The sequence below is a fragment of the Saccopteryx bilineata genome, chromosome 3 (assembly GCF_036850765.1).
Source record: "Saccopteryx bilineata isolate mSacBil1 chromosome 3, mSacBil1_pri_phased_curated, whole genome shotgun sequence".
NCBI classification, from domain to species: domain Eukaryota; kingdom Metazoa; phylum Chordata; class Mammalia; order Chiroptera; family Emballonuridae; genus Saccopteryx; species Saccopteryx bilineata.
Window position 1 is genome coordinate 4,101,597 of NC_089492.1, and position 23,732 is coordinate 4,125,328.

The 23,732-nt window shown below is 55.6% G+C and overlaps 1 protein-coding gene across 1 annotated transcript in view; it reads left to right on the forward strand.

Moving 5' to 3' along the window:
* FAM135B (family with sequence similarity 135 member B) overlaps positions 1 to 23,732 on the forward strand; it is a 205,021-nt gene that overhangs the window by 110,577 nt on the left and 70,712 nt on the right. Inside the window, exon 3 of the mRNA XM_066265611.1 lies at positions 10,322 to 10,401. Coding sequence (XP_066121708.1) covers positions 10,322 to 10,401 — 80 coding nt within the window. The remainder of the gene's footprint in view (positions 1 to 10,321; positions 10,402 to 23,732) is intronic.

Consider the following 23,732-nt stretch of genomic DNA (forward strand, 5'->3'; position numbering starts at 1 on the left):
GCTGCCTAGCTCAGCTATTGCCAGTGCCAGCTGCGGGTTGGCTTTGCCCACTGGACACAGAAGACACAGGGAAGCGATGGAAGGCCACCCGCCGGGGACTGCCATCACTCCGAACTGCATCAACCAGTGGCTGGGGCTCTGAATCCACGGTACCTCCATCACAGGTTGAGGGCGAAACGGAAGAAGAAGCGACTGAGAGTATGAAAGAGCGGCAGGTGCCTGGTGGCAGATATGAGAGCAGATGTCCCGGCTTAATAGAAAGACGTGTGTGTGTGTGTGTGTGTGTGTGTGTGAGAGAGAGAGAGAGAGAGAGAGAGAGAGAACTTGGAGAAACAGCCCACCAAAGAGCCGGCTACGTGATGGGCACACTCACATCCAGGCGACCCCGCCTGGGTCCGGTTCCACAGAGCACTGTGACACAGCATCTGCATTCTTCTGTAAACATCTGGAAACCTTTCCTCTTTCTTCCTTCTCTTCGGCTCCCTGACCATTTGGATTGTGTGCTATCTGTTGGACGTGCTGACCCAGCTCTGATAGTTGTGTCTGCTTTAGCATCAACCACTGTGACTGCAGCACCGCGGCTGTGACCACTGGGCTGTGGTCACTGGGCCATGGCTGTGACCACAAGACTGTGACCACAGGGCCGCGGCTGTGACCACTGGGCTGTGGTCACTGGGCCACGGCTGTGACTGCGAGGCCGCGGCTGTGACCACTGGGCCGTGGCTGGGACCCCTGGGCCCCAGTTCTGTTGGGCAGGGTGCTGAGCTCATCACATCATGGCCTCATTTGAGCCGCACGGTCACCCGCTGAGGGGACCCACCGATTCCCCGAGCCCATCTGACCCCGGATGAGGTCTGCAACCGCAGTCTGCCTCCTCTGATGAGGTCTGGGTTGAAAAGCCCCTCCTTCCTCGTTGTGATGACCCGGCGCAGGCTGCCGTCAGACGGAGCCGAGGGACCTCGTGTTGCGGTTCTGTCTGAGTGGTTTTGTGGAAACAAAGCCCTGATGGGTGAGGGATGGGAATGTTTATACAGACAAGAGAATCCCTTAAAATCTCTAGAACGGCTTCAAGCTCCTGGCAGTTTTCATCAAAAGGCAATTAAGAGACATGGAGGGCCACAGGAGGAAGATTAGCCGTGGTGGTGACAGCTCTTCTCCGGAGAGACACGCTCTGACGGAAGGGGCTGGGGGCCGGCCAGGCGCTCTTCCTCCGGGAGCACCGCGGGCCAGAGCGTTTGTCTCTCATCGATCCATCTCTGTCTGCATATCAAGCACCTGTCGAGCTTTGTTTTAATGCAAGGTATAGTGACCTACATTACCTGCCATCAGAGCCCCTGCATGAAATATGACTCATTTTAGGTTTTGTTTGTGTGTGTGTTTGTTTCTGAAGAAAGGAGGCTGGGTAGAAAGTGACATCACCCAGGAGGACGCTCTAAGCCTCTTGCATCTCTGAGCACGTGCAGTGCAGGCACCTTCCTGTGCCGTCTCGCTTCTTCCTTGAGACAGACCTCCCGGAGGCCCGTAAGACACCTCGGAGGGGGTGGGACTCAGGTTGGCTTGAAAGAGCCGGCGACTTCCTTTACTCTTACCCTGAGGTGGCCGTTGTTATTGTTAATAATTGGCAAGTATCTGAAAGCAACAATGAAGATAACCTATCCGTCTGGTCTGTCGGTAGAGGTTTTTTTTTTCCTTATCATTTCATGCCCACGCATATCCCATAATTAAGTTATTTCCGAATGTATCGGTGCAGCGGATTGGACGAGTAGTCACAATGAGCTGCAGTCTTGTGTTCTAGTGGGGCCTCTGCAGACCATCATGGTGGCCTTTGGGGTCTTCCTGGCCCTTTCTGTGTCGACTTCCCATCTGGATGGGTCAGAATCAGAATTCGCTTTGGAAGGGCTTGGTGCTGAGGACCTCTCCCTCATGCGCTGTGCCGGGGGTTCCACGTGTCACGTCCCGTTTGTCCGTCACGATGACTGGTTTCAAAGTTGAGAAACCAGTGCTCAGAGAGGCGACGTGAGTTGCTCCGGGTCCCGCACCACCAGTACGCTGGAAGTCCTGCGTGGAACACCTGGTCTGGGCGGGAGAACACCAGCACACCGGGGTTCCGGTGCATCTTCAGGCCGTGTCCTGGGGTTTCCTGCACGAAAGACCCCGTGAGCTGCTCCGGGTCCCGCACCACCAGTGCGCCAGAAGTCCTGCGTGGAACACCTGGTCTGGGCGGGAGAACACCAGCACACCGGGGTTCCGGTGCGTCTTCAGGCCGTGTCCTGGGGTGTCCTGCACGAAAGACCCCGTGAGCTGCTCCGGGTCCCGCACCACCAGTGCGCCAGAAGTCCTGCGTGGAACACCTGGTCTGGGCGGGAGAACACCAGCACACCGGGGTTCCGGTGCGTCTTCAGGCCGTGTCCTGGGGTGTCCTGCACGAAAGACCCCGTGAGCTGCTCCGGGTCCCGCACCACCAGTGCGCCAGAAGTCCTGCGTGGAACACCTGGTCTGGGCGGGAGAACACCAGCACACCGGGGTTCCGGTGCGTCTTCAGGCCGTGTCCTGGGGTGTCCTGCACAAAAGATCCCGGTGAGCTGCGGAGGCGTCCCAAACCCGTCCTCACCGTCTGACTGCTGGGAGCTGGCGGCGGGAGCCGGCCTTGCCAATTAGAGGCGTTCTCTCCGCAGAGACCCTGTCACAGTGTGACAGTGCACAGCAGATTTTCTGGTCAGAGGTTCTAAATTGCCCGTGTCATTTCAAGCTGTGCAGGAAGCCTGCAGCCGGCCTCCGCGCGGCCTCGTTTAATCAAGCAGCACGCAGGCGGAGAAAATCAAACGCTCCCTCGAATCCAAAGGGAAGCAAGCTGCCACCTGTCGCGCGCCCCTGGGCGCCGGGCGGCTTGTGATGAACCCCGTTCCCGGCCGGCTCTCCCGAGAAGGGGCCTTCATTCTACCTGCCAGGGGGGCCTTTCCAGGGCGACAGAAGAGACAAGCGGCCTCGGCAAGGTTTCTGAGAGCCCCAGGGACGCGTGGCGTGGCTGCTGGTGTGGATTAGCACGCCCACCTGGGCTGGCTCGTGGGGCAGGAACTACAGGTGCGCCAGGCAGTGTGAACAAATGGCAGAGGGGGACAGACAGGCAGACGCGGGGACGGGAGGGTCTTGGCAGAGTCCCAGCCACGCAGCGACTCTGATTTTTACGCCAAGCCTCTCCAGCGGGGCCGCTTTGGTTGCTGGCTGCAGATCTTAAGAAGATGCTTGGATGAATAGGGACCCGTGTCTCTGGACACATTGAGGTCCATGAGTCAGAATAACAGCAGCAACAGTAATACTCATCATTGAGGGAAGCCTGTTGATTTCTGTTCATACCGACTCCAGGAAGTGACAGGGGTCCCCGTCGGCAAAGGAGAAAACGGAGGTTGGGGCGCTGTTTAAATAGCCTTAATCTGCCCCAGAAAAGTGTCGTCGTCGTTGCTGTTCCTGCAGCTGAGGTTCTGTTTGGTTCCTGGAGGAGGGGGACACGGGCGGAGAGTTATGGACGTTCTGTTCAGACTGCCCAGTCTGTGTGAAAAGGGCGCCCATCCGGTAAAGGTCACTCTTCCCTGCGAGTCATGGGCGAATCGGGCCGGGAGCCTGACAAGTGTGGTTTTATTTAATGAGGCGTCTCTGAGAAGCGAAGGAGAGGTTTCCCAAAGCCTCCACGGTTGGGGTCCCAGCCCGCTGTGACTGTCTTAGGACCAGTCCAAATGGCCCATGTGTTGACCCTGTTCAGGTTTCCTGTTTCTTTTGGTCGGAAGGACAGGTGATGGTGGTAACGAGGGAGGAGGGCAGCGGAGACATGCTGACAAATGTGTGAAACTAGCTCAAACATAAGAACCAAGCAAACAAAAGAATTGCTGACTTTCATGATATAGATTCTCCCGCTACGACCGATTTCAAGCTACCAAGTTGATGTCAAAGAAATGTGAACTGGCCCTGGCCGGTTTGCTCAGTGGTAGAGAGTCAGCCCGGTGTGTGGATGGCCCAGGTTTGATTCCCGGTCAGGGCACACGGGAGAAGTGATCATGTGCTTCTCCACCCCACCGCCCTTCTCTCTCTCTCTCTTCCCCTCTCACAGACATGGCGCAAATGGCTTGAGCAGCTGGCCCCAGGTGCTGAGGATGGCTCTATGGTCTCTGCTTCAGGCACTAAGAAGGGCTCAGTTGTTGAGCAACGGAGCAATGCCCCAGACGGGCACAGCGTCATCCCCTAGTGGGCTTGCCAGGTGGATCCTGGTCGACGTGTATGCAAGAGTCTCTCTCTCTCTGCCTCCCTGCCTCTCACTTAATAAGAAAAAGAAAAAAAGAAAGGAAGGAAGGAAAGAGGGAGGAAGGGAGGGAGGGAGGGAGGAAGGAAGAAAGGAAGGAAAAAAAGAAAAGAAAAAAACTGAACTATGGTTACTCAACTCAAAGAACTAACCCATGAAGACCTCATGCAACCAGACCAGCATTTCGGGAAGAAAACAGGGACCTAGAAACTCCAGAACTGGAAAGGTTTTCTACAAAAAGAGTTAGCTGATGTTTTTCATCTCACTGAGGCAGGGACGGCAACGTTGGAGGAGCAAGATCTTGGCACAGAGAGGTTCCCTGAAGTTGACCATCCAGTTACCGAAGACCTGAGCTGCTACAGGGCCATCTGATGAGCAAAAGGACAGGTCTGTCCGAGCCTCCCTCAGTGCTGACCTTTTCACAAGCCCAGCGATTTGTGTAGTGTAGATCACATCAGACGTCTCTGGGACAGACTGTTCCGTAATACACTTGATACGCAAGTGATTGTGACAGCATGTAACAGGTCTCTGCCGTCCCAGTTACAGAATAGCATTTCTAGTCGTGTGAGTTTTATAAAAACAATTGCCCGTGGATTCCGAGTCCCTCGCGGAATGGTGATGTTGTGGTCAGGTTGTATAACCTGTGGTTCACGGAGGGCGTCTCTGTTGTTAGAACGTTTGTTCATTCCCTCACTTGTTCCTCGGGTGCTGACTGAATGCCCGCCCTGAGCCAGCACCGCGTTAGTTGCTGGGAATACGGAGCTGAACAAGGACAGGGGTGTCTCCTCCGGCAGCTGGTGACGATGGAGATTTCTGTACTCAACCAAGAACAAGTGTTTAGTAGACATCTTCCTTCTCGCTTCTTAGTGTGGTGGTAAGAGCTCTAAGGAGTACCGAGGACGTGACAGGTGGCGTTTGTATTCTCACAGTGGCTTTGAGAAAGCAGCGGGACTGGTATTCGTGCTCAGGGCGGGTGTGAGCAGGCTCTGGGTGAGAAAGGAGAGGTGAGGACGTTGAGGTGAGCCTGGGGAGTTTGCAGCACTGGGCTTCGCCTCCCCAAGTGAAGAGCCTGGTTTCCTTCACGTGCCCCTGCGTTCTGATCCCTAAACTTCCACTAACCAGCTGTGTGACTATGGGAAGATTATCTGACCTTTCTGAGTCACAGGGTGCATATCGTTAACCGGGGGTCATCAGTCTTGTCTATTAGTTTTGTCATGAGGAGGGAATTGGAAAGCCTATGTGCATTGGTTTACTATTACTGGTGTAATAAGTTGCCACTAACTTTGTGGCTTAAAACAACATAAATTTGCACTGGCCGGTTGACTCAGTGGTAGAGTGTCGGCCCTGGCGTGTAGAAGTTTCAGGTTCAGTTCCTGGCCAGGGCACAAAGGAGAAGCGCCCATCTGCTTCTCCACCCCCCCCTTCTCCCTCTCTCTTCCATTTCCACAGCCATGGATCAATTGTTTCTAGCAAAGTTGGCCCGGGCACTGAGGATGGCTCCGTGGCCTTGCCTCAGGCACTAGAATGGCTCAGTTGCCGAGCAATGAAGGAACGGCCCCCAGAGGGCAGAGCATTGCCTGGCAGGGGGCTTACCAGGTAGATCCTGGTCGTCGGGGTGCGTGCGGGAGTCTGTCTCTGCCTTCCCACCTTTCATTTAATAATAGTATAAACAAACAAACGGAAAAGAACAGCCTCGGTTTACGACCTCACCGTTGCGCAGGTCAGAAATCTGGAGGGAGCCTCACCAGGCTGACCTCAGGATGCTGTCAGGCACCCCTGCATCTGTGGACGCGTTAGGGGAAAGTCTGTCTTCTCATCTGGTCCACCTCCTGCAGGCAGCCACATGTCCTGGCTGGTGGCCCCTTCCTGCTGCTAAACCAGCACCAGCTGGCACTTTCTCAGGTGGCATTCTCCCCTTCTGCCTTCTTCTTTCACTTGGAAGGACCCTGGTGATCAGGGCGGGCTCTTCTCGGGCCACCCAGAACCGTCTCCTGATTTCGAGGCCAGCTGCGTGGCAGCCATAATTCCATGTACAGCTTTTTTCCAGGTCCTGGAGATCGGGAGGTACACATCTTTGGAAGGGGCCCTGTCCTGCCCACCTCGTTGTGTGGAGGGGGAGGGCCTGGTTCCCCACCGCTCTTTCAGACGGACATCAATAACATATGACTGTTTTTATTATCACTGCCCCCGGAGGAGTCAGTGCTGTGCGCAGCTGGATGGCTCAAACCCGTTGTCTGGTTTTCCACCTCCAGGTCTTCGCTTCCCGTTTTCTCTGACGGCAGGTCCTCCCCCGCCTTCTCCTACCAGGGGCTCACCCTCTGAGGACTCGAGAGATAAATGCTCCTTTCTTCACGGTCCGAGTGACCCCTGCTGGAGGGAGGTGGCGCGAAGCCGGCTAAAGGACGTTCGTAAATGCAGTAAGAAGGTCATTGTTGGAGATCTGCTTATGGCACTTATTGAATATGTGCTGAATATTTATGAATCTCCTTTTCTCCAGGGGTTAGTTTTCTCGTCTTGAAGATGGGAGTTATGGTAAATGCATCCAAGGCTTCCCGAAAGAGTTAAACAATATCATGGCAGTCATGAATGAAGTGGCTCATGGATTTACGACCCGGCAGAAAGGAGAGAGAATTCATGTCAAACAGAAGAGAAGTTCAAAAGGGTAGTTTAAGCCGTCTCTTTAATCAGGATGGAGCCCGGAAGGGTGAACCTCATGGAGACTTACTCTTTCCCCACACATTCCTGTAAAAGCATCTGAATTTCAAATTGATGAGTCACTCTCTGAGGTACGATGCCGAGGCATCCAGCATCTTTAAGAAACGAGGATTCAGACAGAGCTTTGGAATTGTTCATCAGGGGTTTTGATTTTTATGCAGCCCAATGTGACCCCTGTAAGGGGCAGAAGGGAAAGTTCGCCCCTGCAGCGAGGGCCCTGGCTGCCCTTTGCCGGCCTCACGGCTCTGGCTAAGCAGCTCGATGTCCACCGGGCCTGATGTTCTCTCTGGTCAGCCCTTGGGATGAGGCTTTCTTTCACAGAGAGTTTATGGAACGTAGGACGACATTTGAAGCAGCTGAGCTACCCGGCCAGGGCCCCGACACGAATAGTTTTAAAGTTGTTTTATGAAAATACAAGCTTCTGACAGGGCAGGCGCCTTCCACTCTGCCTCAGTCTCTCTCACGCGGAGGATGGCGTTGGTGGCTGTTTGTGATGGAGCTTCCCCGTGGATGACATGATAGTGTTTATTGTATAGTCAGCCGTCATTCCTAGGAGACCCACTGAGTCACGTGCCTGAGATCCTCTGGCCAGAACATGTGTTGTCAACCGATCAATCCGTAACCTTGTTTTAAGCGTGTTCCTGTTTAGGTGGGGTTTCTGCGTTGTGTCTCTATTTGATTTATTAGCACTGAACTCACGGCCAGGAGCCCTCTAACTCATCCCTAGATGAAATAAGCAGGAACATTCACAAATACGGAATCCTTAAATAAGAAGGACCGATTGCATGTGATTTGCAAATAATGTCTCTGACCCAGTGGTCTGTCTTTGCATCCTCTTAATAGAGCATTTTGCAGAAGAAAAGTGGTTTGCTTTTTTTTTTTTTAATTTGGATGATCTTGAATTTATCAGTTTTGAAATTTGTGCATCATGCTTTGGTGCCGTTTGAGAACTCTTGGCTTAGCTCTAGATTTCAAAGCTCTCTTTCTGTTTTCTTCCTAAATGTTTCTTAGTTTTTACCTTTTGCATTTCAGTCAGTGATCCCCTTTGAGTTAATGTCTGTGTGAGGTGTGAGATTTTGAATTGAGTGTCTTGTCTGGTTTGGGTTGTGCCAATGGATATGACCCGTTCCTTCCGGGCCATTTATCGAAAAGGCTGTCTTTCCTTCAGCGAATTGCTTCTTTTTTTTTTTTTCATTTTTCTGAAGCTGGAAACAGGGAGAGACAGTCAGACAGACTCCCGCATGTGCCCGACCGGGATCCACCCGGCACTCCCACCAGGGGCGACGCTCTGCCCACCCTGGGCGTCGCCATGTTGTGACCAGAGCCACTCTAGCGCCTGAGGCAGAGACCACAGAGCCATCCTCAGCGCCTGGGCCATCTTTGCTCCAATGGAGCCTTGGCTGCGGGAGGGGAAGAGAGAGACAGAGAGGAAAGCGCGGCAGAGGGGTGGAGAAGCAAATAGGCGCTTCTCCTGTGTGCCCTGGCCGGGAATCGAACCTGGGTCCTCCGCACGCTAGGCCGATGCTCTACCGCTGAGCCAACCGGCCAGGGCTGCGAATTGCTTCTGAACCCTGTCACACATCACCGGGGCCTCCTGGTGCTTGGTTCCTGCTGGCTGACGGAGAGACCCAGGCTGCCCACGAGGTCTCCACTTGAATCAACCAGTGAATGTATAAATAAAGTAGGTGGGGGCCCCCTCCCTCTCCGTTCGTGGTGAGAAGCCGTTTCCCTCCCTGAGACCTGCCCTTGCCAGGTGGGGCAGCGTGGTCTCAGCGGATGGACATCTCCCTCGGCCTCGGATGGTGTGAGAGGAGGGGTTGCACCACTGTGGTCTAAGTTTCCTGCCTTGCCCAGCTGCCCCTTCCCGGTCCTTTCTCTGGGGAAAGCAAGACGGATCTTGCTGGGGCTTTTCCTTTTTCATCTGCAGCTGTTAGCATTTGGGGGCGGTTGGCTTCTCTCTGGAGTCGACGAGGCAGGAACAGCATAAAAAACGCACCTTCGTGTCTTTCCTCACACCTGGAAGTCCCCAGACTGTTCACTCCCGTTTCCACCTTGAAGAAGCGTCTTTTGCTTGTTTCCTGTGCTCTGCGTGGAGGTGTTAGTGATGCTGTGTGGGAGGACTAGGAAACAAGATGTCTACTTCCTCTTTCCTGGAAGCGGAAGTGACAGCAGTCACCTTTGAAAAGAAGTTGTCGCTTGACAGAGATGGAAAGGAGTTCAGAGAAGTTGTGCGGTGTACTCCAGGTCACACCGCTCTCAGGCGATGTCACCCAAGCTACAAGAACCCCACGCTGCCGTTCCTCACTCTGCGTCTCCTGAGTTTGCCCCGTGCACACCAACCCGGGGGCGGCAGCAGAAACATCCCACGAGTGTATCCACAGTGTGGTGGGGGTCACAGCCCAGAGCCCCCAGCCATGTGCTCAGTGTGCTGTGGAAGACTGGGGTGTCCAGGGTCCCTTGCACCCCTATTTCACTCTGTTTCATTCACATTCTGTTTCACAACCAGTGTGTGTGGGGAAACAGTTCTGATGCCAGAAACGTTCCCAAGCGCGTGTGAGGGACCGGGTTGTTAACCACGAGGCACAGAACAGCGGAAGGTGCTTCTGCACCTGTGCGCAGGAGGACGGCCCGGGGTTTCCCGACCGCAGGGGCACGGGCACGTTGTCGTGGGAGGACGGAACTCGGGAACGGGGGTGGCACACTGAGGACGGGGCACAGAGGGAGGCAGGCAGGTGCTTCTGCACCTGTGCGCAGGAGGACGGCCCGGGGTTTCCCGACCGCAGGGGCACGGGCACGTTGTCGTGGGAGGACGGAACTCGGGAACGGGGGTGGCACACTGAGGACGGGGCACAGAGGGAGGCACGCAGGCCGCAACCCAGGATTAGCAACTCCGCTGCTGTGTTTCGAAAGGAAGTGCTCATCTGCGTGGTGACGTGACAGCAGGTGTGTGTGTGTGTGTGTGTGCGTGCGCGCGCATGTGTATGTTCTCCACCGTGCATCCAAGCGCCACACAAACAAGTGACCGAAGAAGAGTCACACCCCTTCATGGACCTGTTGTTTCCGTTTCTTATTCCCATGTCACCACCAACCTTGTCCGTGCCTCCTGGGGTCTCAGGTGAGCTCACCGTCCTGTCCCCGCGTTGGCCCCAGCCCACCCCTCTCCGCTGTCCACATTAACAGAGCAAACCTCTCTGGTGCCAGAGGACCCGGGTGCTGTCTAGAAGCAGCCGTGGCTCCCTGTGACCTTTTGGAGTACATCTAGGTGTTTTCCGAGGAAACTGACAATAAGGAGCCTGTCCTCTGCTCTCTTCTCAGGTACTACCAGATCCGAGTGAACTTGAAGGTGTCCTCCAGGACCCCCCACAGACTGAGCGCCTCCGTCGTTGGGCAGACAGGTGAGCAGGAGGACGGCCATGAGGTGCTTGTTTCTGCAGGTAAACCTGCGGTGATCACTGTGCCAGGGCGTGGCAGAGAGAGGGCCATGGACGAGCGCGCTTTGGAACTGGAGACCCACTGTGGGTTTGGCTCCAAGTGTTACACTGTTGCAAGGGGAGCCTGGCTGAAGGGAGCAGTCTCCCGGGAGCGCCTGGCCCTGCGGGGAGGAGCCTGGCTGGGGGAGGTGTTGGCTAAAGTCAAGCCAGGGAGGAAGAGGGTGCATATGGCCGCTAGCAGTTGGGGAAGAGGAAGCCTGTTGTCAAAGAGAATCTGATGCTCAGCCAGGCAGAGGGCACTGAATAGGTTGGCAGTGCGATGGCACCTCCCATGTGCCATGAGGAGTCAGAAGCCACATTCCCAGAATGGGGAGAAGATTGCCAAAGATAACCCAGGTTCGAACTTGGGGAGGTGGGCATATTGGCGGGTGTCCAAGGCTCCCAGCAGCTACTCAGTATAAGAGAGTATTGAGTCAGAAATATAAACCTTATTTCATAAGCAATGGGGTAGGAGCATTGAGATTATATTCTAGCAGAAATATTTACATTAGTAAATTTGGGAGAATGTGTAGATCAGACAGACTGTGAGAAGAAGGAGACAGGCGTAGTGATGGAGGAGAGAGGAAGCAGGAGATGAAGAGAGGGAACGGCAGTCTCTAGCATTCACTGTACAAACGAAACGAGCCAGGACCATCCCAGAAACCCCATCCAGCCGAGAGAAGGGTTCTTGTCCTCGCTACCCCCGAAAAAATGCATTGGACATGGGCTTGGCGATCGGACTATTCTGTTATTGGCAATTGTATCATGGTGAGTAAAATCGTATGCAATTAATGGAATACCCACGAATTGGGGGGTGTACGTGCCTTGGTCAGCTCAGTCCACCTTGGAGGAGGTGTGGGAGGTCTGGGGAGGGCGGAGAGGGTTATGCAGGTCACTCAGAGGACATTGAGGGGACAGTAATGGTCTACAGGCATTCAGGAAGCCTACAGCAAGCCCTGCTATTCCCTGGGCGGTACCCCGCCCCAGCCCAGTCTCTCCAGGGGAAGATCCGTGCACTTGACCGAGAGCAGGACATTGCATGTTCTAGCTGAGTGTGACCTTGGCAACTTTGAGCTTTCCTTCCTCACTCAGAAAATGAGGATAAAATCTGTCCTCTGCAGGGTTCCTGTCTTAGAGCCTGTACATGAGAAGGACATTGGTTACATTTTACAGAGATTATAAATGTAAAGAAGCTGTGACAGGAACCAGCACAAGGCGAGTGTCCCATCTGTCTGACCCAGGAGCGGTCAGGGCTGTGAGGCCAGCAGGCCCTGTGCTCCTGGACGGGACACTCAACTCGAGTGACCCCTGCATGTCAGACAGGACTGACACCTGCTGACCTGGGGGAAGCCAGTCCCAGGTGGACGAGGACTCCAGCTCTTCTGTGGCTCTGTTGCGCCAGAGCTCAGTTCCCACCGCGGACGGAGCCTGCCCTGGGAGCTGCCACTCACCGTGAGGCCCAGCGGACGGCCGGGCACTCGGCAGCTGGCAGAGCCCAGCGGGCGGCTTGGAGAAGGGTGGTGATTGGGGGCCGTCGAGAGACAAAGGAAAGAAACACGAAATGCAGTTGTGGGGAAAGAAAAGCTATTTTCTCTCTGGGTCTAGTGTGACCCGGGATAATTGTGGAGCATGTGGCGTGCCCTCGAGTCTTACGGGAGGACACTATTTAGAACAGAAGGCGAGCAGGGAGGCCAGCGATAATTAAAATAAGGACCACTCCACGGGCGAGGGATAGATAGCTTTTCTGATTTCGTCCTCAAAGCGAATTTCCCAATTATAGTATTTTCAGTTAGAGATTGCTGCATTCTAAAGGACTCCAAACCCATTTTAATGGCTTAAAACAGAGATGGGCTGTTGAAGGTTTGAGTTGGCGGAGGTGGGGGCGGGGGGGGGGGGCAGTCAGGTGCGGCTTTCTGCCCAGATCTCAGCGGAGCCTGGAGCACCGAGATGTGTTCACTCACCCGTCTGATCCCGCAGTTGGGGCCGCGGGATCGCCTAAGGGGGTGCTGGGCTGGTCCGACGTTTTACATGGTAGCTCCGTTCCTCAAGAAGGAGAAAGAGGGAGGGATTCCGGCTCTCTTCAGGGAGGGTCTGGAAACTGGCACAAGGTCACTTCCCTCATCTTCCATTGGTCAAGGCCAGTGGCGAGGTCAGTCCGGCTTCAAGGTCAGGGGAACCCCGCTCCACGGGCGCCCTCTGTTGGGGGCTGTGGGAGGGAGCTTTGGCCGTCATACCTGCGTGCGGTCACCCAGACAACAAGTGCCCTACTCCCAGCATGCCTTTCTGAGTTAAAACAATACGTGATCAGATGGTGAGGTACGATATGTTCACAGAGAGCAAGAAAGAGTCGACACACTCGGGGTGGAACGATGCCCTTCACACTCAGTAGTTGAGCGGTCTTGTTGGGACACCTTATTTAACTGGACCTTTTTTCTGCTCCTCATATGTCTAGAATGAAGTGAGGAACGGCTTACTGTGTCTGGAGAGGCAAAGCCGGCGGTGGTGAGGGCCTCAGGCTCTGGGCTTCCCGGGTTCAAAGCCTCTCTCTGCCGCTTCTCCGCCGGGTGGGCTTAGAAAAGTGATCGCACCAGGTTGTCCTTCAGGTCCCTCCCCTGTAAAGTGGGGAGGGTCAGTGGGACCTGCCGCCTCGGTTTGTGGTCGGATCGAACGACTCGGGCAAGGCCGTGCTTGGAATGGTGCCGGCGCGGCGAGCTCACGGCAGACGGAGCTGAGTGAGGCTGTGGCTACGTGTAAAGAAGTTGTCACTGAGCAGCGTTTTGCTGGTCTGGGGACACTTCCCGGGGCTCGAGAGCCCGCCTGCTTGACCTGGGGGAGACAGGCGTGCCCCTGAGTGCAGCAGAGGTGGGAATCGTGGCGGGCTCTTCAGCGGAGCCTGGCAGGACCAGGACAAGTGGCCAGGCAGCAAAGGCAGGGACGGCTCGATCTGGGCGGGAGCCAGACCATGAGCGGTGTCCCCGGGGCCAGAACAGAGCCAGGGTGCGGGCGGTGTGTATGGATGATGACAGGTCTGGTGTGGCGGGCGGGAAGAAGGAGCGGAGATGAGAAGGGAGGGGGTCCCGAGAGGCCACACTGCGCCCTGCTGAGCAGGCTGGGTTAATTTCAAAGGCGCAGCCGGAGGCAGCAAAAGCGCTTTGAGGACACAAACCCCACGCTGCTCGAACACCAGACGTGGTCTCGTACAGTAAGGGACGGGATGAAACATTTCAGTTCTCCTCTTCGAAGTGTCCGTGTTCTGGTTAGCTGCGTGATAGGGAAACACATTCCACTGGGTCCGTGATGGAAATGCCGCTTCCTTCTGTGCAGAACCATCTCTCGTTGAGTTCTCCAGGATATAGATGTACCGTTCAGTTCTGGGATAGGAAAAACTAACAATCCCCCCCGCGAAATGCAGCCACAACCTGCATGGCAGTGTGTGCGGCGCGTGTGTGTGAGGGGAAGGCTTCGCTGGAAAACTCGTGGCTTGTTCTTGTCCAGGCTAGCTGTGCATGTCACAGGACAGACTGTGTGACAGGCTCCGAGCTCCCTTCAGTCAGGAGCAGGACTCCCTCCTGGGTGCTCTGGGAACATCCCAGTCCCCGTGTGACAGAGGGACACACAGAACAGGTGACTTCAGGACAACTGGAGCAGGCGGCAGATTTGCTGATGGAGCCAGGTAGACAGTACTGACGGGGACCCTTCTGTGCCGATGTGGGGACAGTGGGGAGCACTTGGCCTTCGTGTTCTGTACAAATCACCGGACCACAGGGCTTTGATCGCTCCCAGAAGCAGGAAAGTGTACATCACAGGTGGCCCACTCATGCTTCACGGAGGCCAGGACATCCGGCGGCTCTCCCAACACATGAAAGGAAGAAAGTCCTTGTGATGTCTTCCCCATGGTTCCCCTTTAACTTCACTGAAATGAGACAATGTTCGCCGGAGGAACAGGACAATGAGGGGGGCAGGTCCTAGAGCAGGAAGGGCCCAGACTCAGTCTTGTTAACGCCCGGTCATCCACTTTGGAGCTGCACGTCAGCGCCAAGGCAAGCCCTCAACATCTGGGCCGGACTTTCCGCTCCCTGGAGTGGGGCTCATCAGGCCTTCTGCCTGGGCGGGCTTGGGGGTGAGGGTGGGGGTGGGGGTTGAGCAGGAGAGTGAGGCGGCTAGCACGGCGCTTGATGCATTAGCTGGAGGGAGTCCGTGTGGCTGTGGCCGCAGAGACAAGGACAGCTTGTAGCTGCAGCCAACGGAGGTGTTCCCGAGACGACGAAGGTGGTGAGAGGGGATGCTGACGCAGGGAGCCCTGTCATCGCGGAGACGCAGGGAGCCCACGGCTCGGGCGAGGGACAGCGCAGGCTGCCCGGGATGGATGCGGCTGCACATCAAGTCCGTGGACCCACGGGAAGTGGACTTGGCCTGGGCGGCTTCCTTCCACCGAGACGGCGCTACGGGATAGGTCTCTGCAGTCCCTGCCCACCGGCGGGTGTTTTAGAAACGGTCCTTCGCCTTGGGGGATGGTCAGCGAAGTCGGACTCGGGCCAGAGAGATGGTGCGGGCTTCCTGCGGCCGGGCTGCGTGGTCAGGCGCCGCACAGGCCGCTGCTCGGCAAAGCTGGGAGCAAGTAGCTCGGTGAACGCTGGAAATGCGGAGAAATCACCGTGATTAGCTCCAGTAATGTTTTGAGAGGTAATTTCCATTTCCATTAAGTGGAAGCGTTTAAGAGTCTCGCCGTACATAGGGGGCGGGGAGAGACCTTCCTTCTTCAAATGAATCAATCTAATTTCCTTTCAGAGTCCATTAAAGTACACCCAAATATCAAAAAAAAAAAAAAATGCCCGTTTTCACGGGGAATATTAAGCAGGTGGAACACTCCCGCTCCCAGGCTGTGAGCTCCCACCTGGGGCCAGAGGCGGGCAGTGCTCGGGCGGTCGGGAGGGGTGAGGGAGCAAACTGGGTGTCAGGGCTCTGTGCCCACGGCTGGGCATCGGCCCCTGGTGGCAGGCAGCTCCGGAGCCCAGGGTCTGTCACCTGGGGCTCCCTCACAGGCCAGGGATCGGCTCTGCCCACTGGGATCCCGACCCAGCTCCCTCTGGGGCCAGGCCAGGGAGCTGCTCTGCCCGCTGGGACCCCGACCCAGCTCCCTCTGGGGCCAGGCCAGGGAGCTGCTCTGCCCGCTGGGACCCCGACCCAGCTCCCTCTGGGGCCAGGCCAGGGAGCTGCTCTGCCCGCTGGGACCCCGAACCAGCTCCCTCTGGGGCCAGGCCAGGGAGCTGCTCTGCCCGCTGGGACCCCGACCCAGCTCCCTCTGGGGCCAGGCCAGGGATCTGCTCTGCCCGCTGGGACCCCGACCCAGCTCCCTCTGGGGCCAGGCCAGGGGGCTGCTCTGCCCGCTGGGACCCCGACCCAGCTCCCTCTGGGGCCAGGCCAGGGGGCTGCTCTGCCCGCTGGGACCCCGACCCAGCTCCCTCTGGGGCCAGGCCAGGGGGCTGCTCTGCCCGCTGGGACCCCGACCCAGCTCCCTCTGGGGCCAGGCCAGGGGGCTGCTCTGCCCGCTGGGACCCCGACCCAGCTCCCTCTGGGGCCAGGCCAGGGGGCTGCTCTGCCCGCTGGGACCCCGACCCAGCTCCCTCTGGGGCCAGGCCAGGGGGCTGCTCTGCCCGCTGGGACCCCGACCCAGCTCCCTCTGGGGCCAGGCCAGGGGGCTGCTCTGCCCGCTGGGACCCCGATCCAGCTCCCTCTGGGGCCAGGCCAGGGGGCTGCTCTGCCCGCTGGGACCCCGACCCAGCTCCCTCTGGGGCCAGGCCAGGGATCTGCTCTGCCCGCTGGGACCCCGACCCAGCTCCCTCTGGGGCCGGGCCAGGGGGGTCCTTCCCCTTTGCCCTTGAGACGGAATCTTTAAGCCTCCTTGACCTAGAGGTCCTCCTCCTCCTCCAGCAGGCTCTCCTCAGTTTCCTCTCTGGCTCCGTTCCTGCCATTCCTTCCCTGTCGAATGCCTATCCCTTCCTTCCTCGCCGTTCTCCCATCTTGTCTGCTGGGTTAGCAGAGAGAACTTCTGCAGCTTCTCCAGGGAAATCTCGTGCCTTTGGCGAATTGCTGATCTCTTGATTACCACCTCTGAGCCCCTTCTCACTCCTGTGTACCCCCCACCTCTCCCAGACCCCCAGACCACCCTGCATGCCATGCAGTTGTCAGTCACTGGCACCTGGGGCCTGCTTTGGGGGACCGCCCCAGCCTCCTGGGAGCACTTTGCCCAACATAGGAGCTAGCTGTCCCTATCTGCACCCCAACTGCTGCAGTGACCCAGTGATTGTTAGTGCAGGGATAGGAGCCAGTTCCGGGTCTCGGGAGGAGGCAAGCTGAGATGTAACACACTCCAGAGTCCCCCACCGGACTAGGCTGGTCCCTTCCTCAGGGACCTTTGTTGAGATGTTCCTTTCTGAGTCAATTTTAGAATTCTTGATGGATATCAAGGCAAATAGTGATCATGGGGGTATGGGTGTTCCATTGAAAAACAGAGCCCGAAATGATGTTGGGAGGGTGGAGCAACGATGTATTTATCACACAAACACAGAGGTGATTGTAAATATCAGCTATACCATCTTACACAATCAGAAAAAGAAAAGAACAATAGCTCATCGGAGGCCCCCTAGCTCCTGATATCAAGCCTGCGTGTCCTTCAAAATGGCCTTGTGATTTTATTGATTTTCTTTAGCAAATGTTATACATTTGAAACATTTAACTGGAGGACCTAATGAAATCAAACCTCCATTGAGTTTTACAGACTCGAGTTCTGTATAAAGATTGCATTGGGACAAAAGGCCTTTGTGGGGCCGGCCCGGGGACATCAGACTGGCTTCCAGGGAGGCTCTGAGCTGAGGGTAACTCACAGGGAGCCACCAGCGAACGCCCAGAGGTCACAGGCCTCGCTGAGCACAGGTTCCCTGGGGAGGTTCTGTAGTTTTGAAGAGGAGACCGCTGGGGGCCTCCGGCCTCAGCGAACAGGCAGCGGTGGGCAGATTAAAGCAGCGCAGGAGGCTCCCTGATGGAGGACCAGCCGTGGAACCGGGAGAGAGGGACAGGCCAGGGGTGGCTTTCACAGGGGAAGTCTCCGCGAGACAGTGCCGGCGTTCCAGACGGGCTTCTGATGTGTCACTGAGAGCACCCATTACTGGCCAATGTCTGAGCCTTGTCTTCCAGGTCTTTGAAATAAAACTTTTCAAGTTTTCGCCCCGCTCATGCCCCACTCAGCCTGCAATACCTCCCACCTCCCCCAGGCAGAGACCTGCCTCTGCCTGTTCGGCGACTCCCATGGGCTGTGATTACGCTTTCTCTGGGTGCACCTGCTCTTCCCACCTCGTCACACCCCCAGCTCAGCGTCCCCTCCCCACTGCTGTCCTCCCTCCTGCTTCTCAGAATCTCCCCATAACGTCTCCTGTTCACCTCCCTCGTGACTCGTGCTGCTTACCGGCGCACAGTAGGGTTGCCGAGGGTGGGCTCGCGGTCCCGCTGACGTGCAGGAGATAAGACGTTTGTATGTATCTCTCTCAGCCTTCCCTCCCCTTTGCGTCTCTCCTCCTACGCCTCCTTCAGAACTTCGCCCGCAGGGCACTTCCTCCAGGAAGCCTCCCCAGCCTGCCTGGCTGAGTGCCGGGCTGCCTTGCTTTGTGGCGTTCATCCCCGAGTGCGTGGGTTTGTGTGTGAACATCCCCCCTTGGTCCCCGTAGCTTAGGGCTCAGTGGAGGCAAGGGCCACGTTGTTTGTATTTTTTTCTGAGCACAGGTAACCCACGCCTGGTGTCCTTCGGGGCGAAAAGCCATGCTCTCTAGATAAAGAGACTTTGTCCTCCTACAGAGTTGCAGGTCCAGTGAGTCGATGTCAAAGCCACCACGGCACCTGCACATGGGACCCCTTCCTCCCAGGCTCAGCTGCTCCTCTCACGAACGCAGTCGGACCACTCCATCCCCGGGGGCCCCTCCTGCCTGCGTGGGGTGTCAGCCCTCCTTGGGTCATGCATTTGAGGGGCCCGGGCAAAGGGATGCCCGGCCAATGGGATACCCAGGCAAAGGGATACCTGGCCAATGGGATGCCCGGGCAAAGGGATGCCCAACCAATGGGAGAAACCAGCAGGGGTGGGACGTTAGAGTCAGTCGGCGTGGGCAAGGCATCGTCATGATCCACTTAGTTCATCGTCCCTGAGCAAAGAGGCCGAGGGTGATGCCTTGACGTCTTTGCAAAGAAACAGATGCCAAGTGGGAGACACAGCAGGGACTCAGCAGCTCTCTGCTCCTTTCCTCTCACTGGGCGGGTGGAGTCTCTGGTGGGTTCCTTCTGAGTGCAGAGCACACTCGTGTGCACAGAGAACGTATCTGAAACCTAAAGGACAGGACAGGAATAAAAATAATACCCTAATGCCACCACCCAGGGAGCGTAGCGACAGGGCACTCGGTGACTTGTCTTCTTTTATCAAACTGTTTCCTCTTTTCTCACCCCTTATTCCCTTCTCTCTCTCCTCTCTTCCCACCTTTCTTTCTGAACACCTCTCTTTCTAGTCTCTCTCTCTGTGCGCGTCAAGAAAAAAACAGATCACTCAGCAGCCTATGTCTTTTATTTTTTGTGTGTGATAAATATGTGGATGTCTCATTCACTATGTTTGGAGTTAGTTTCCCCATCATTTTTCATTTCATGACTATAGTATGATTTTTTTTAACCATTTCTGCTATGTTGAAAAGTTTTGAGTTTGATGCCAGTTCTGGGAGGGCACGGTGGCATGGGATGACCATGTCCTGCCTGAGTTTCATCAGGCTCTTTCTTGCCTTAGAAATGCCTGACAGTAGTCACATGCCTGGGCAGACACGTGTGCAGAGAGAGGACCTTTCGAGGTCCCTGTCCTTCACGGAGACTTACTTGATCTTCTTTGTGTCTAAATACAGCAACTTTGACCTGACACTTCCCAACCAAGTTACCAAGTCATTTGTTGCGATTCAGGCTGATATCAGCTGGCTCAGATCAGCTAATATCAGCACATGCATGTGGCCTTTTTATGAAAAGTTCCAGCTGGCAAAGAGCGGATAGATCACAAGTTCTGCAGGTCATGGGAGCACACAGCAGGCGGCGGAGGTGCAGGGAGCCCAGCGGGCGGGTCCCTGAGCTGGGTCACCCGCCGCCTGTCACAGGCAGCACCATAGACTGAGGAAGGGGGTCGGAGGCAGCGCAGAGAGGTTGAATCTTGGCTAAGCCCCGGGGGCTGTGCCCATACCCCCTCCCACCTTGACTTTGGACTCCATATAAGAGCAAAGGTTAGCAGGGTCTTGGACACGTCACTGGCGATTGCATTGTCTGAATCTTGCTTTAGGCTGTTTCCATAGTTACCCTTTCGGACTCAAGGAAGAGGAGAGAGGGAGAAAGGCATTTGGAGCCCAGGATGCGGCTCGAGCAGACGCAGCCCCGAGTGCCCGGCCAAGAGCCCAAAAGTGCCTGGTGTACAGTAGATGTTCAGTAAATGGGAAATGCTCAGAGCAGACACGACAGAGCAAAAACGCACTAAACAGAGGCCCCAGTTGGGGGATTAGTTGTGGGTCCACCCCAGCACATTCTCAAGGACATGACAGAGCTGGACCGAGCTGGGGAAGGCCCTTGCCCAGGGTCAACCCTGAGCAGAGCTTGGCGACTGCTTCCTTGAATGAGTGCATGAGCGATCCATAGCTTCCCTGGGTCAACCCATCCGTCTGTAGCACAGTCCTTCCGACAGCTCCGAGGGGCGAGCGCAAGGCAGGAAGAGACTGAGGTTCCTGGGAGGCAGGGTCTCAGGACGGTTGTAAACGCGCGTCTCTGAAGGCAGAGGCCTGGACAGCCATCGGCAAGAGCCCACGTGCTTTGTGAAAGTGGTGCTCATGGGATTGGGTTGACAGTTGGAAGGCACCCTGGTGCTGCTGGCTGAGCTGAGAGTGTATTATTTTTTTTGTAAGAAAAGGTAGCAGAGGTTTCCTCCACGAAGAAACTGGACACGCGGCCAGGGAAGCGAGGCTTCATGGTGCAGGGGAAAACAGACTTGGCGGTGGGTGCCTGAGGAGTCCCTTGAGGCAGGTGCGGAGGGGCGGGGCAGCGATGCGGGGGTGGAGGGCGTGGCTCGGCGAGTTCGTGAAGAATCGCTGCGCCAGGCCCTCTGTTCGGTGCACTGCAGCCTGCATAGGTGCACGCGCAGTGGGAAGAAGACCCGCGCTTGCAGCAGACCTGCTGTACGGCAGCAGCTCCCTCCCTCCAAGGGGTGAATCGTCCGCATGTGTTGCAGAAAGAGGTTCTTGGGATTTGGGGGCTTGGTGACTTGTTTTCTAGGAATTTTATTTTTTCCTTGCTTCTGCCACAAAAATATTTTGATAATCAGCCCAGGCCTGATCTACACAGTTCCCCCAACGCCAGCCCCGCCTGCTTCTCTGACAATCCGCTCTCATGACCTGTTTGCCTGCCCGAGTCCCCACGGAGGGCTCTCCCACCCCCACATCCCTGCTCCCTCTCGCCTGAGTGCCCGGCCTGGCCTCGGGGGCGTGGCTTCTCCTCCTGCTGCCCTTCCCTCACCTCACCCCACCTTTCTTTCTTCCGGGTCCTTCAGGATGTTGTGTCCACCTAGAAGGGCTTCCCCACCCCTGGAGCCCTGCCCTGCAGACTGACCCCGAAGCCACCCTTCCTGCTTGCCTCCTGTCTCTCTTTCTTAGTGAGGTTTGCATCCTTTTTTTTTTGGAGAAAATGACTCACTAATGCCTATTTCTTCACCAACAGATGACAGGGTCCCCCAGGTTGGGGAATTTGCCACTGTTTGGGGGACAGTGTAGACGGTGGCGGCTTGGTAAGCATTTCTGTGTGTGCCTCCTGCTCACAGGTGTGGAGACCTTGTCCAGGGAGATAACTAGGTGTGAGGATTTGAGCTTTTAAAAGCAATTGCCATAGTGCGTTTCAGCCGGTCCCAGTGGTCTGTGCGACCCTTTCCGCACACAGACCTGGGAAGGCAGAATCACCTGCCTTGTTCGAGTTTGCTTTTCCCTGATTACAAAGGAGGTAAACCATCTTTTCATGCATTGCTTATCTACTATTTTTATTTCCCTTTGTATGAAGTTCCCGTTTACAATTTTGCTTTCCTTTTTCCTCTTTGGATAATTTGCTCCTCAGTGATACAATTTTGTTACCTACCTTCCTGCCAGACACATCGTTAAGAGTGACTCTTTGATATATCACACAGAAAAATAACTTCGTTCCCACAGCTTGTTCTTTAACTTTGATTTTGGGTTATTTTTAGCAAAAAGAAATGTTAACCTTTGAAGTACAATGTAGCAAAGCTTTTTGCCTCCTAGTTTAAGATGGGCTTTCCTACTTACACAGACATGATTTACTCTTCCCACCCTCAGGTTGTAACTAAGTTTCCATGTGTAGGGAGGTTAAGTGGCGCGCGAGGATTTGTACCTGTGTTTGTTTGATTTCACTGCTGTTTTGCAATAGGGACATTATTTGCACTGCTGCCGAGATGCATCCTCCCGGGCCTGTGTTAGCAACCCTACCACCTTTCTACTGTTCTGTCTGCCTGCCTCTCCATCTTGTAGTTAGACATGCTTCATCCACAGGCTTTCCCTGCTGGAGTCTTCTTGTATCTCTAGTTGGTCGCCCGGAGGAGCCATTGTAGGTGCATTTGATGGTTCGCCCTTCAGGGATGCTGGGTACAGAGTTACACACTGAAGTGTGGTGGTTCCCACCTGGGTTGAACTTCACCATCAGTCTGGGGTCTCATGAAAATCCAGGACATGTCTAATCTACTTGGACTCCCAGCAATTGGGCTAACACATGTTTGAGAGAATGACTGTGTAGAGGATGGGCTTGGAGTGGTGGGGTGGGGAATGAAAGAGTAGACAAGTGGAGCTGTGTGTATATAAATACAGTAGCTAGATCGATAGATGGATCCTGGATGGATGGATGGATGGATGGATGTGTGGATGAGTGAGGGATGGATGGATGGATGAGGGCTGGGTGAGGATGGGTGATGGATGGTTGGTTGGATGAGTGGGTAGGTGGATGGATGATGGATTTGTGGATCATGGCCTTAAAATGGCAGCAGGCCAGCTCTTCTCCCAAAGGGTCTTACCTCTGATCCATAAATACTGTCTTCTTTGCCTCAACAAATTCTGTTTAAGCTAGTCCCCATGCATTAGCCTCTATTCTCTGCCAGGGGTGGCCTTAACTTCCTGAGAAGTGGCCATGCCTGGCCCTCTGGTCCCAGACTGTGGGATCTCCATACAGCTTCTGAGGGGCCCTCCAAGCTTGGCTGGACGGCCCTCCGCGCTTCTCCCCTTCGTTGGAGGCGGGGCCCGTGGAGACCGAGAGTTCCTGTCAGCACCTGTGCCTCTGCTGTCTCCAGTCCTTTCTTCCCTCCCCGCCTGATGCCGTGTTCCTCTCCTACACACACAGAGGGGCTCGGGAGCCGGGTCCGCACTCTCCCTGGGAGCTCTGCTTTTAAAAGAGTCTGGCTTTCACATCGGTCTGCAGGGTCTGTTGTGGCCTCTGTCAAACTTCAATTTTAATGACCCACGAAAATGGTTCTTTTCATCTTTAGCCATCAGCTCCCCCCACCCCAAAGCAAGTGTCCCATACTCTGTTTCCTTCTGTTTTTATTTTTGTAGCATTTATGACATTGCAACTGCATGATTACTCAGGATTTCTTCCTTCTTTCCTTTCTTTCCTTTCTTTCCTTTCTTCCCTCCCTCCCTCCCTCTCTCCCTTCTTCCCTCCCTCCCCCCCTTTCCTCTCTTAGTCTAGTGTAAATCCTACGAGGACAGAAACTCTGTAGCTCAGCTGCCTGGCGTCACGCGTGTGTCTCTCAGGGCGTCTGTGTTGAGCCAGTGGCTGGCTGGGTGGCTGGCAGGATGGGCAGGCGAGTGACAGGAACGTCACTGCACGTCCAGACCTCATTTAGAGTCCCAGTGCCTCCGCCTCCCTCCTCCTCAGAAGCCGCACGCTCCCACATCGATCGCTTTCGCTGAGAGAAGGCCGGGTCAATATTGTTAAAGTTTAGAGCACAGCCAGCGTCACGGCTCCTGAAAATGAATGTTCTTGTCTCTCTTCCCGCAGTCAGTGTGCTTCGCTCACAGGCCCCTGGAACAGGGGTGACAGCTGCTCTGTGTTTTCGCGGGTCAGCAGCCATGGCACTGATGAATGTCTGTTGATTGTGCCAGGGGACACAGCGAGCACAATTGCTAGGAGAACGGCCCCTCTGTGTTCAT